The 12,160-nt window shown below is 46.8% G+C and overlaps 1 protein-coding gene across 1 annotated transcript in view; it reads right to left on the bottom strand.

Moving 5' to 3' along the window:
* VWA8 (von Willebrand factor A domain containing 8) overlaps nucleotides 1–12,160 on the bottom strand; it is a 1,423,713-nt gene that overhangs the window by 172,605 nt on the left and 1,238,948 nt on the right. Inside the window, exon 40 of the mRNA XM_069205432.1 lies at nucleotides 8,336–8,444. Coding sequence (XP_069061533.1) covers nucleotides 8,336–8,444 — 109 coding nt within the window. The remainder of the gene's footprint in view (nucleotides 1–8,335; nucleotides 8,445–12,160) is intronic.

The following is a 12,160-nucleotide window of genomic DNA, read 5'->3' as shown; positions in this document are numbered from 1 at the left end:
ACGTTGATTTCCGGGTTTCAGCGCCGCGGAGCCCGCGGGGAACCGAGGGACTTCAACTCTGAGATGCTCTCAGGTAGGACGGGCGTTCGGCCCGTGGTTTTTATGTATTTTGATGAAATAGGTGACCTCTTTAGGGATTGGTGGAGCCCTGATTGGGGGGAGGACCAGGTGCCTATATAGAGGGTAGTTTTGTGGGGTTCAAGTCAGTGATTATTTGTTTACCATGCCTAAAGTTCCAGCAAAGAGACGTAGGATTGTCTCTTCTTCCTCGGAGGAGGAGGGGGGTGAGGCTAGCATTACTACTCCTGAGAACTCACAGGTACCTGGCAGGGGTACTCCCTTCATGTCCAGAGAGGAGGTTCAGGATATGATTGAGGTGGCGGTGACCAGGGCACTACAAGCAGGCGTGGCCAGGACTGGTCAGTCTAAATGTGCGCATTCATCGGTAGCAGCTAGGAAATCCTCATAGGAGAGTGAGGATGAGGCCCCATCGACGTCATCTGGGGGGAAATATGTTTCCAGAGAAGATATGTGGGAAGTGATGGCACATGTTCGGGACAATTTGGGTTTCCCAGTGTTTCAACCTGCAGACTCGGATTCTCATTTATTTCCTCAATATAAGACACCTTCAAAGTTTGCCATGCCTTTTCAGGGACCTGTGAGGGATATGGTGTTTCGTGAGTGGAAGGATGTGGATAAGGCTCAGGTTCCACGATTCCTTCAGAAACTTTACTTACTTGAGGGTGAGGAGGTTTTGCCTCCTTCAGTACGCCTGGACTCTATTTTGGCTACTCTGATTGGCAAAACGGCAGTCAATCCGGAGGATTGTGTGCCTACGGATGCCACTGACCGTAAAGTGGATTCGGGTCTTAGGAGGGCTTTTGCTGCGGAAAATCTGGCGCTGAGGGCAGGGATTTATTCTGCTTATGCGTCACAGTCATTGGTTCAAGACTTTGATAAACTGGCGGTGGCTGTACAGGAAGGGGCGGAATGTTCGGAGCTCCTGGCTGGTATGGAGCAGCAGGCCAGATTGTTGGCTGATGTGTCTTCGGATGTGGTCCGTACTTCGGCTCTGGCATCTGGGTCTTTGATTGGGGCTCGTAGGTCCCTCTGGTTGCGTTCCTGGAAGGCTGATCCGGGGGAAAAGGCGGCCTTGTTGAGACTGCCGTTTGAAGGTCGTACCTTGTTTGGAGAACAATTGCCATCCATGCTTTCCAAGGCTTTTAAGGAACGGAAGCATGCTTTACCTTATAAAGGGGGTTCTTCTTCGGGTAAAGGGTGGAAGAAACATTCCAGATCTTCTCCTACTAGGGATGCTAAATCCTTTTCATTTAGGAAACGGCATTTTCAGCCGCGTTTTTCACCTAAGAAGTCTGCTCCTGCGACCCGGGGTGGTTTCAAGAAGGGGTCCTGACAATCACTGTGGGCCTGGCAGAGGGCCGGTTGGGGGAAGACTGAGTCACTTTCTTTCGGCTTGGAAGGACAGTGTAAACGATCATTGGGTACTAGACATTGTGGCCAATGGTTATGTCATAGATTTTGTGGTGGTTCCTCCAGATTCAGGGGTACGTCCCACACCTCTGCCTTCAGAGGGGTCACGGAGAAGAGCATTATTGGACGGAGTGCGGGACTTACTGGTCAAGGGGGCCATTTCCCACGTTCCGCTAGACGAGCGGGGTCAGGGCACTTATTCGGTCTTGTTTCTTGTGCAGAAAGTTTCAGGGGGATTTCGGCCGGTGCTCAATCTAAAGGAGGTGAATACCTGGATCAGGACAGTGCATTTCCGCATGCTGTCCATTCAGACTATTTTTCCATTTGTCAGACACGGGGACTTTCTGGTGTCACTGGATCTACAGGATGCTTACCTACACGTACCGGTGGCAAGATCCTCTCAAAAGTTCCTGAGGTTTGCTGTGGGTCAGGACCATTATCAGTTTTGCGTTCTGCCTTTCGGTCTAAAATCTTCTCCTCGAATTTTCACAAAGGTGCTGGCTCCTCTAGTGGCTTTGCTTCATTCAGAAGGGGTATTTCTGCATCCTTATCTAGACGACATTTTGATTCATGCCCAATCACGAGACCTTTTGCAGAAGCAGGTGGTCCATGTTCTGGGGGTCCTGCAAAACCACGGGTTTTTAATCAATTGGGAGAAGTCAGACTTAGTGCCGTCCCAGGATCTGGTTTTTCTGGGAGCTCGGTTTCAGACTCTTCTTGGGTTGGTGACTGTGTCAGAAAAACGGTTGGGTGTCCTACAGGCTTTGGTAAAGAAGGTATTGTTGCAGTCTGCTCCCCGAGCTCTTCTATGGTTGCGTCTGCAGGGTCATTTGGCGTCGGTGATATTTCTGGTTCCTTGGGCACGTTTCCATCTCCTGTGCTTGATGACATGGTTCTTGAGAAGGTGGACACCAGGGTCCGGTTCTCTGAAGGACAGGGTTCCAGGGTCCGGATTGATTCACAGAGAGTTGCAATGGTGGTTGGATGCAGACCACCTGAGGATAGGGGTTTCTTTATCGCCTCTGAGACCCGTGGTGGTGACGACGGATGCCAGCCTCTCCGGTTGGGGGGCATGGATGGGGTCGGCTCAGATTCAGGGGTTTTGGTCCCCTCGGGAGGCGAGTCGGTCGTCGAATTGGCGCGAATTGCGGGCAGTATTCCTGGCTCTGGTCCATTTTCAGGATTCCCTGAGGGGTTCGGCGGTTCTGGTTCGCACAGACAACTTAGTGGCCAAGGCTTATGTCAATCGGCAAGGAGGGACCAGGTCAAGGGCTCTGTTCAATCTAGTCAGGGAGATTTTTGTGTGGGCTCAGGAGTGGGTTCCTTCTCTCAGGGCTACGTACATTCGGGGGGGGGTGAATGTTCGGGCGGATCGGCTGAGCAGAGTGATTCCTTCCTCTCAACTTTTCTCTCTCCGGAAGTCTCTGTTTCAGCATCTGGTTCGGCTTTGGGGTCTTCCAGTGCTGGATGTGTTTGCGTCAGTAGGGAATGCGAAAGTGGATCGCTTCTGCTCCCGGTTTCGATGTCCCCAAGCATGGGAGGTGGACGGGATGTCATGTCCTTGGCCGCAGGGCCTTTTGTATGCGTTCCCTCCTTTTCAACTACTCAGGGCGTTTCTGTTACGTGTGAGGGATCTGGGGTCCAGGGTTGTCCTAATTGCGCCACTTTGGCCGAGGGCGAATTGGTTCCCCTTGTTGAGGCTGATGGCGGACGGGAGGATGTGGCCTCTGCCTCTTTGTCCGTCTCCCCTGGAGTTTCCCTGCCTCCCATTGGGGTCATTGAGAAGGTTACACTTGACGGCCTGGAAGTTGAACGACGGGGATTGACAGGTCTGGGGGTGCCGGTAGCTTTGAGTTCTACATTGCTGGCTTCGAGGAGACGTTCCACTTTGCTTTCTTATGGTAGACAGTGGAAGGTGTTTTCGTCATGGTGCTTAAGTCGTGAGTTAGATCCTACCTGCGCTTCTATCTTTGAGGTGATGCAGTTCCTGCAGGACGGTGCTCATTTAGGGTTGTCAGTGGCATCTCTTCGGGTGCAGTGGGCGGCTATTCAGGCATTCAGAGGACCATGGCGTAATCTTCAGGATGAAGGGCGCTTGATGCCGAGATTTTTTCAAGGGCTTGTTAATTTATTTCCTCGCCCGGTACGTTCTTTTCCTTCATGGGATCTGTCCTTGGTTTTGGATGTGTTGACGGAGCCCCCTTTTGAACCTTTGGGGGACTGTGATTTGCGCCATCTATCTTTGAAGACATTCTTTTTGGTAGCCATTACTTCGGCTCGTCGGTTGGGGGAATTGGGGGCATTGGCTTGTTCCTTTCCTTTTTGTAAGATTTTTCACGATCGGGTGGTTCTGGTTCCGGTACCTTCCTTTATTCCTAAAGTCAATTCTTCGTTCCATTCCCGGCAGGAGGTCATCCTTCCTTCATTTTGTCCGAATCCCTCCTCAAGGGAGGAGGTCCGTTTGCATTCGTTGGATGTGCGCAGGGTTTTGTTGGAGTATCTGCGGGTGGTGGCTCCTTTTCGTAAAGGGGATTCACTGTTTGTTAATTTTGGTCCGGCTCGCAAAGGTGAGAAACCTTCCACGGCTTCCTTGAGTCGGTGGGTTCGATCTTTAATTCTGTTGGCCTATTCCTTGAAAGAGGTGGTTCCTCCTCAAGGGATTCAGGGGAGATCTACCAGAGGCATGGCGGCTACGGTGGCGGAGCTTCAGGGGACTTCCGTGGTGGAAATTTGCAGGGCCGCCACTTGGGCTTCTCCTTCGACGTTTGTGCGTCATTATAGGCTGTCGGACTTGGGTAGTTTGGAGTCGGTGTTAGGTCACCGGGTCTTATCCTCTATGAGATAATGTTTGGGATGTTCTTGGTGCAGGATATTAAATAAAGGTCTTGCAACTCGATGTCCGTCTCCTGTGTGTTTTCTTGCTATGTCTCATTGATTAAAAGGAAGGCGAGGGAGGGACGGGAGGTAATGCTTCCATTTTCTTACGATAATGGCATTACTCCTAGTCCTACTCCCTCGCCTTCCTTTTCCGTTCCCTCCCACCCTCCCGGTACGGACTGTCCGAGTTGCAGCTTGGGCTTGGTTTTTGTACAGGAGGGGATAAGGGTGGGGGGGGTTTTTGAAAGGGGAAGGGAGGGTCTAGAGGGGAGGCGGGAGGCCTCATTGGTTAAAAGGAAGGCGAGGGAGTAGGACTAGGAGTAATGCCATTATCGTAAGAAAATGGAAGCATTAGAGATGGTACGACTCTTGTACGACAACTGTATAATGTACTGTGATTTTTATCATGATGGCTTACATTCTGTAGGTGACTTGCGTACACACAAATAGTCGGTGCTTGTTTTAGAAAACCCTGCATATTGGTTAGGACGTTTAACTCAAAACCTACCCTTGCTGGGCAAAATGTCACTTATGGTTCGTCCAATCATCCCCATTTCCTTCACTCCTCTCAGATGCCTGTGACTCCTCTCACATTTCAAGATGCTCCCCCAAGAGTAGCACTTCAGATGCTGTGATCTCAGTTGTGTGAAGGCTCTTCTAGCCTTACTCTCTTGTTCATCTACTTTATGGCATGAGATGCAGGTCATCTGAAATAGCTTATTCCACACATTTGCGAATTGCCTGATACTCAGCAAACTCGGTCACTTTACAGTGTTGTCAGTTTCCTTAACTGCAAATTCAGGAGCACCTAGCAGTGATTCTATTCACGAAGTGCAACACAAAAACATCATACATGATTTAATAAGCTTTAATTTTCCTATTTGCATTGTGTCCTCCCTCCCAAATATGACTCGCTTTACTTCACTCAATACAATCCCATCTGGCTTAAGTTAAACACATGCTGCTGACTAACGGATGCTGTGAAATGCAGGACACAAGCACAAACCCTGCCAAGATCTATTCAGCCTTCCATCCTTCTGAGGTCAATAAACTAGCCATTATTACATTGAGTAAAAGTAACATCTATTTAGTATGCCTAGAAACACCAGCACTGAATATATGTTATTGCTATTATTATTAGTAATATGTTTGTTGTACATTGATGTCATGTGCTGCATGTCTTCATGTTCTGAATCTGCTTGGATTTAAATCGCTTTGTATTCTGCAGGTATTAAGACATTGTGGCCCTCATTATGACTTCAGCGTTCTTTTCTTAAGACCGCCGAAGCCACGGGCACCAGAAGACCGCTAGTGCTGGTGGTCTTCCGCCCGCCATGATATGGGTATTGCTGGCAGTATCCATGCTGGTGGTCGGAGGTGCCTGGGCGGTGCTACCACCTGTACCGCCCCGCCAGAAGGACACCGCCAGCCATATTATAACCATTAATACAGCCTGGCGGTGTCCTGCCGGCGGGAGCAGCGCCCCTTCCTGTTTACCGGACGACCTTCTAGCCAGATAAGGTAAGTCGTGCATCCGACAGGGGCTGTTGTGTGTGTTGTCTGCCTGAGTGTATGAATGCGTGTGTGAATATGTCTGTAAGTGTTGTGGTGTATGTGTGGTTGTATGCGTGTGAGTGAATGCGTGTATGAATGTTGCAGTGTGTGTCTGCATGTCAGTGTGTATGCGTGTGAGTATGTTAGTGTGGATGCGTGCCTGAAAGCATGTGAATATGTGTGAGTGAATGCATGTGTAAATGTGTGTGAGTGGATGCTTGTATGGATCTATGTGAGTGGATGTGTGTCTAGAAGTGGAGGTGAATGGGTGAATGCGTGGTGCGTGTGGTTGTGTGTGTTGATATGTATGCTGAGAGGGGGTGGGGTGGGGGTGCAGGGGGGCGCTCTTTCTGTAGAGGGGTCAGGTGATTGCTGGAGTGGGTGGGGGAGCCTTCTACTAGTGACAGGGAAGGAGTTTCCTGTCACCAGTGTAGCCCTACCGCCATAGTTTTTGTGACGTTGCTACTGCTGAGGAAACCATGGCAGTAGGCCGGCTCATAATGCCGCCGGCGGTCTTCTGTGGACCACCGGGTAGTTCATGAGTGGAGATGTGGCGAGTTGGCAGCGGCCAACCCGCCAAACTCATAATGTGGCAATATATATCGCCATCCTGTTGGCGGTGATACCGCCATATAAGAGGGCCTGCGTCTCTTTTGACTGATCCTGGGTGTTGTGATATCACTTGTACAGTGCCCTAAATATCCAATTACTCATTTATCAAACCTAGATTAACAACACAGGTGTCTGAGAGGCGTGTTGTTACCAGTTTGTTAAAATATACAGAGTTGGCTTTGACTTCACCTGGAGGAGCATTACCTCTTACTCCATGCTATTGGCTGTTTGGTGTATTATTGAGCCTCCTACCAGGTGCTTGCATTGTAATGCACGAGGGACTATCTACCAAGTTAATAACGCACTTTACATTCACACATTCAATTATTTATCTCACACATGCATCACGTACAGAAAGCAATCCTTTCTATCATTTTTTACAGTTGCAGTTTTTCTTTTTTACTATTGTTATCAGGAATTGGGCATGAGCAATCAGTAGAACCACCTTGCCTACCATCATTACCATCACTAACATTACCATCCCCCAATACAACCACCGCCATTATCACCAGAGCCACGGCTTTTCTGCATGCCAATGTCTGCAAACGGTATTACATGAAGCTAAACAAATATTGGCTTTGTCAATGTGTGTCTGTTTGGCGGCTTCCTCAATACCACACATATTCTCACATAATGTGATGTTTCTTTCATTGAAATCACTGGTGTCAAAGGTTGTGCCGTAGAGTGCTGCCCCCTGGGAAATGTGTGAACTGACTGCCCTGCTTCAGAGGCCACTTTCCTTCACAGACTATGTACTAATGTCCAGGACAGTAGGGAAAACCTACAATCTCACTTCTAATGTTGCATACCTGTCCCGGCTAGGACCCACATTCAGACATGTATGATGCATGCTTGTTTCTGCCCTGTGACAACCTGCGATGCTTTTGGGGCCAAACTAGAACTGGACCACTTGCACTAGGCTGCCAACTAACCTTGCCCTAGAACTACAACTCAATGCAGCTTTCATTAGATGACAACAACGTGCAACAGTAGGACTAAAAAAAGCAAATAAACTGAGAAAAAAGCAGCATCTTTGTTGGGCCATATGAAAGCAAATCCAATTGGCGCTATTTTCCTCGACGCGTTTACTGTTATTGTCCCTAAAATAGTAGAAAACACTATAAAATTCCCATTCCAGTGCCCAGTAAGAGCTGGAAGTAGCTGGGCAAAAGAACCACCAATAAATGAAATATTTTAGGGATATTTGCAGCCCTTAGGGCAGCTTTAGTGTAAGTGAGACAAACCAGGTGTTCAAAGTACATTTAGAAAGACACTGATCCTCAAGGAGGGGCCGGTATAATACTCTCTGCTGTTGCTAAACAGCTTAAAGAAATGACACTTTATACTCCTGGGGGTTTCCAGGGCGTGGGGATGCATTAGTTTAATCCTCAAAGAGTCTTAAAACCAGGGTAGAGTAATGAAAGCATTGGAAAATAATCCAACAAATCAAACGGCTCGCTCCTACAAATGACAACAAAAATAAATTGACTTTGAAATCATACTTGCAAATATTTCCGAAATTGATAATTGACAATGAATCACAGGATATAAAAGACGACCCCAGGAGCACCTGCAAAATGCTGTATTCGCAATACCTGAAATGCTGCTGCCATCATATTTATGTTCATTTTTCGAGGCGCTTGCAGTGGGATGCTGTGCATGACAAACGAACCCCTTAAAAACACCAGGCATGAGGCTGAATCCCTGGTCTCCGAATCCTTCATTCCTAATCCTTGCACCCTCCCCCAGGCCCCCGAGCCCGCCACCTGCCGGGCGGCGCTCGCGACGCTTCGAGGATTACCTGCAGGCTGTCGAGGATGACACGCAGGGACTGCACCTGCCGCCGGACGGCTCCCGAGAACCTGTCGTACGTTGCTGCGTCATACTCGCTCATCTGGATTTCCTTCAGCCTAGGAAGAGAAGGAAAACACGATGAAGAAAGGTTTAGTGCCTGCCTACGTGAAAGACGAAGTCTCAGCCAGCTGAGCTGTGTTAATGGTTTTAACTCTCCCTCACCTAAGCCTGACGCAGTTGTTCCCACCACTTTCCTCCTCTAGGACTGCATTATAATTACGTTAAAATGAAAACAGGAAAACAGGAGAAATTGCAGGTGCAAGTCGCCTCACGCACCATCGAAGGACAGGCCATCGAGGCTAGAACCTTCCACACATATGCATACATGCCAACATTATGAACCTGGCGAGAGGGAGGTTTTAAAAAATAAATCAGGGAATTGATTTTCTCCATTGACTTACAATGAAGTGGAGGGACTTTAGGCGGGAGACACCTGAAATAAATCCATTTTGGGATTAAAAAACTGTGAGTCTCCTGTCTGCGTCGGGTCTCTTGGCAGGTACGCATGTGTTTAATCAGCTGAGTGTCTCTGCGGTTTCACAGCCTGCTTATTGTTATATCAGAGGTGCGGCAACTTATTGCAAAATGGCATTGAAAAGTGGTATGGGCAGTCAGTTGTACTCCTTTTGAAACAGCAGAGTTGTGTGCCATGATTTATAATTCTGTAACTCAGGACACCAATAATGATGGATACAATTATGTTCAATAACACCAGTGTGTGGATAAGCATGTTTTCCCAAAGCAGGAGTTTGAACCACGGTTTTAACAAGTGGATGATGCCCAAGAGTCTGAGCGCCGGATTTAGATATTGGCTGATGTGTTACTCCCTCACAACGGTGACGGATATCCCATCCGCCAAAATCTAAATCCCATTATTTCCTATGGGATGTAGATTTCGGCAGACAGGATACCTGTCACTCTTGTGACGGAGTACGCCATCTGCCAATATCTAAACCAGGTCCTAATTGTCTCATTTAGAGTTTTCTGGAATTTCAGTCACCACTGCAAACGTATACCTCACACCATGATGACACTACAGGGAGTGCAGAATTATTAGGCAAATGAGTATTTTGACCACATCATCCTCTTTATGCATGTTGTCTTACTCCAAGCTGTATAGGCTCGAAAGCCTACTACCAATTAAGCATATTAGGTGATGTGCATCTCTGTAATGAGAAGGGGTGTGGTCTAATGACATCAACACCCTATATCAGGTGTGCATAATTATTAGGCAACTTCCTTTCCTTTGGCAAAATGGGTCAAAAGAAGGACTTGACAGGCTCCGAAAAGTCAAAAATAGTGAGATATCTTGCAGAGGCATGCAGCACTCTTAAAATTGCAAAGCTTCTGAAGCGTGATCATCGAACAATCAAGCGTTTCATTCAAAATAGTCAACAGGGTCGCAAGAAGCGTGTGGAAAAACCAAGGCGCAAAATAACTGCCCATGAACTGAGAAAAGTCAAGCGTGCAGCTGCCACGATGCCACTTGCCACCAGTTTGGCCATATTTCAGAGCTGCAACATCACTGGAGTGCCCAAAAGCACAAGGTGTGCAATACTCAGAGACATGGCCAAGGTAAGAAAGGCTGAAATACGACCACCACTGAACAAGACACACAAGCTGAAACGTCAAGACTGGGCCAATAAATATCTCAAGACTGATTTTTCTAAGGTTTTATGGACTGATGAAATGAGATTGAGTCTTGATGGCCCAGATGGATGGGCCCGTGGCTGGATTGGTAAAGGGCAGAGAGCTCCAGTCCGACTCAGACGCCAGCAAGGTGGAGGTGGAGTACTGGTTTGGGCTGGTATCATCAAAGATGAGCTTGTGGGGCCTTTTCGGGTTGAGGATGGAGTCAAGCTCAACTCCCAGTCCTACTGCCAGTTCCTGGAAGACACCTTCTTCAAGCAGTGGTACAGGAAGAAGTCTGCATCCTTCAAGAAAAACATGATTTTCATGCAGGACAATGCTCCATCACACGCGTCCAAGTACTCCACAGCGTGGCTGGCAAGAAAGGGTATAAAAGAAGGAAATCTAATGACATGGCCTCCTTGTTCACCTGATCTGAACCCCATTGAGAACCTGTGGTCCATCATCAAATGTGAGATTTACAAGGAGGGAAAACAGTACACCTCTCTGAACAGTGTCTGGGAGGCTGTGGTTGCTGCTGCACGCAATGTTGATGGTGAACAGATCAAAACACTGACAGAATCCATGGATGGCAGGCTTTTGAGTGTCCTTGCAAAGAAAGGTGGCTATATTGGTCACTGATTTGTTTTTGTTTTGTTTTTGAATGTCAGAAATGTATATTTGTGAATGTTGAGATGTTATATTGGTTTCACTGGTAATAATAAATAATTGAAATGGGTATATATTTTTTTTTTGTTAAGTTGCCTAATAATTATGCACAGTAATAGTCACCTTCACACACAGATATCCCCCTAACATAGCTAAAACTAAAAACAAACTAAAAACTACTTCCAAAAATATTCAGCTTTGATATTAATGAGTTTTTTGGGTTCATTGAGAACATGGTTGTTGTTCAATAATAAAATTAATCCTCAAAAATACAACTTGCCTAATAATTCTGCACTCCCTGTATATCTAAATCTTCATGTAGGCGCTGCATTCATCATGTGTATGACATAGCCACTGACGGACAATTAAAGGCCATCACCGCCCAAGGAAATTACGTCTGCCACAGTGAGCCTATGTCTGCCATATGTTTCACTGAGGGTAGCAATATAATGTTGTTTCGAAAATGCTAGCTAGACCTTTCCAGACCTATGAGCAACAGCAATCCTTTCTCTGAGCCATAAAAAATGTCAGTGGATCAGCACATCATGTTTTATCAGAAGCCTTAATTCTCAAGACCAAAATGATACAGTTTCTTATTCTGTACACCTAGTGAAAGCAAACATGTATGCTTGTTTAGCAGCAGCCGAGTCAAATTATGTTATTAATTGGTATGGAAGCAGTAAGACTGCACTTAACATCTCACACAAGGATTGTTGTTTAATGACCAATGACAAAGTGAAATTTGAGTGTGTTGTCACAAGAGGTTAGGCTTATTAACTGTTATGATTTTGTGAGGACTATATGAAGGTTGATTTGCTTTCATGTGTACATAGAATATTAAGATTGTTTTGTCCTTTCTTTTTCACATCACTGTATGTGGGTTCTTAAGCTAAATTACTCCTGGCCAAGCTCTCAATCCCCATTTCAATAGGCCCACACACAAATATCTGTGTTCTTTTTTCGATTTTGGATTACATTTGAAAGTGTGTGTGAAGCCTGTTCATCAGCGTACACGATTATCCAGGGCAGAGAAACATGTTTATCAGCATATGCACTCATTTAACACATTTGTACACACACCCGGAATCTCAGTACAGTAGATTTTCAGACTGCTTACACAAGTACAGAACATAAATACAAACTGGTACAATGCACGGTTGTCTAGTGCACAGATTTTTGTCATCTTATCTTTGCTCACTTGCAAGAAAAGGGTTTATATTTTGAATAGTGTAATACGTGAGATCTGCAAACACTGGGGGGATGCGTGCTCTTGCAAAAATAGTGCAGTGTGTCATTTCCTTTCTAGATGAGCTTTACCAGCAACGACATTCCTCCCTAAAGGAGATAGGGGTGTATACCTGTAGTTCAGCGATGATAGGTAGTCAGGTTTGGCTCTGACCTCAGTGAGCCTATTTCTCTCATTTCCTCCATACACGATATAGCAGAATTTCCATCATGGAACCTCCTGTGGGCT

This window comes from Pleurodeles waltl, chromosome 8 (assembly GCF_031143425.1).
Source record: "Pleurodeles waltl isolate 20211129_DDA chromosome 8, aPleWal1.hap1.20221129, whole genome shotgun sequence".
In the NCBI taxonomy this organism is placed as follows: domain Eukaryota; kingdom Metazoa; phylum Chordata; class Amphibia; order Caudata; family Salamandridae; genus Pleurodeles; species Pleurodeles waltl.
This window is presented reverse-complemented; position numbering and strand designations above follow the sequence as displayed.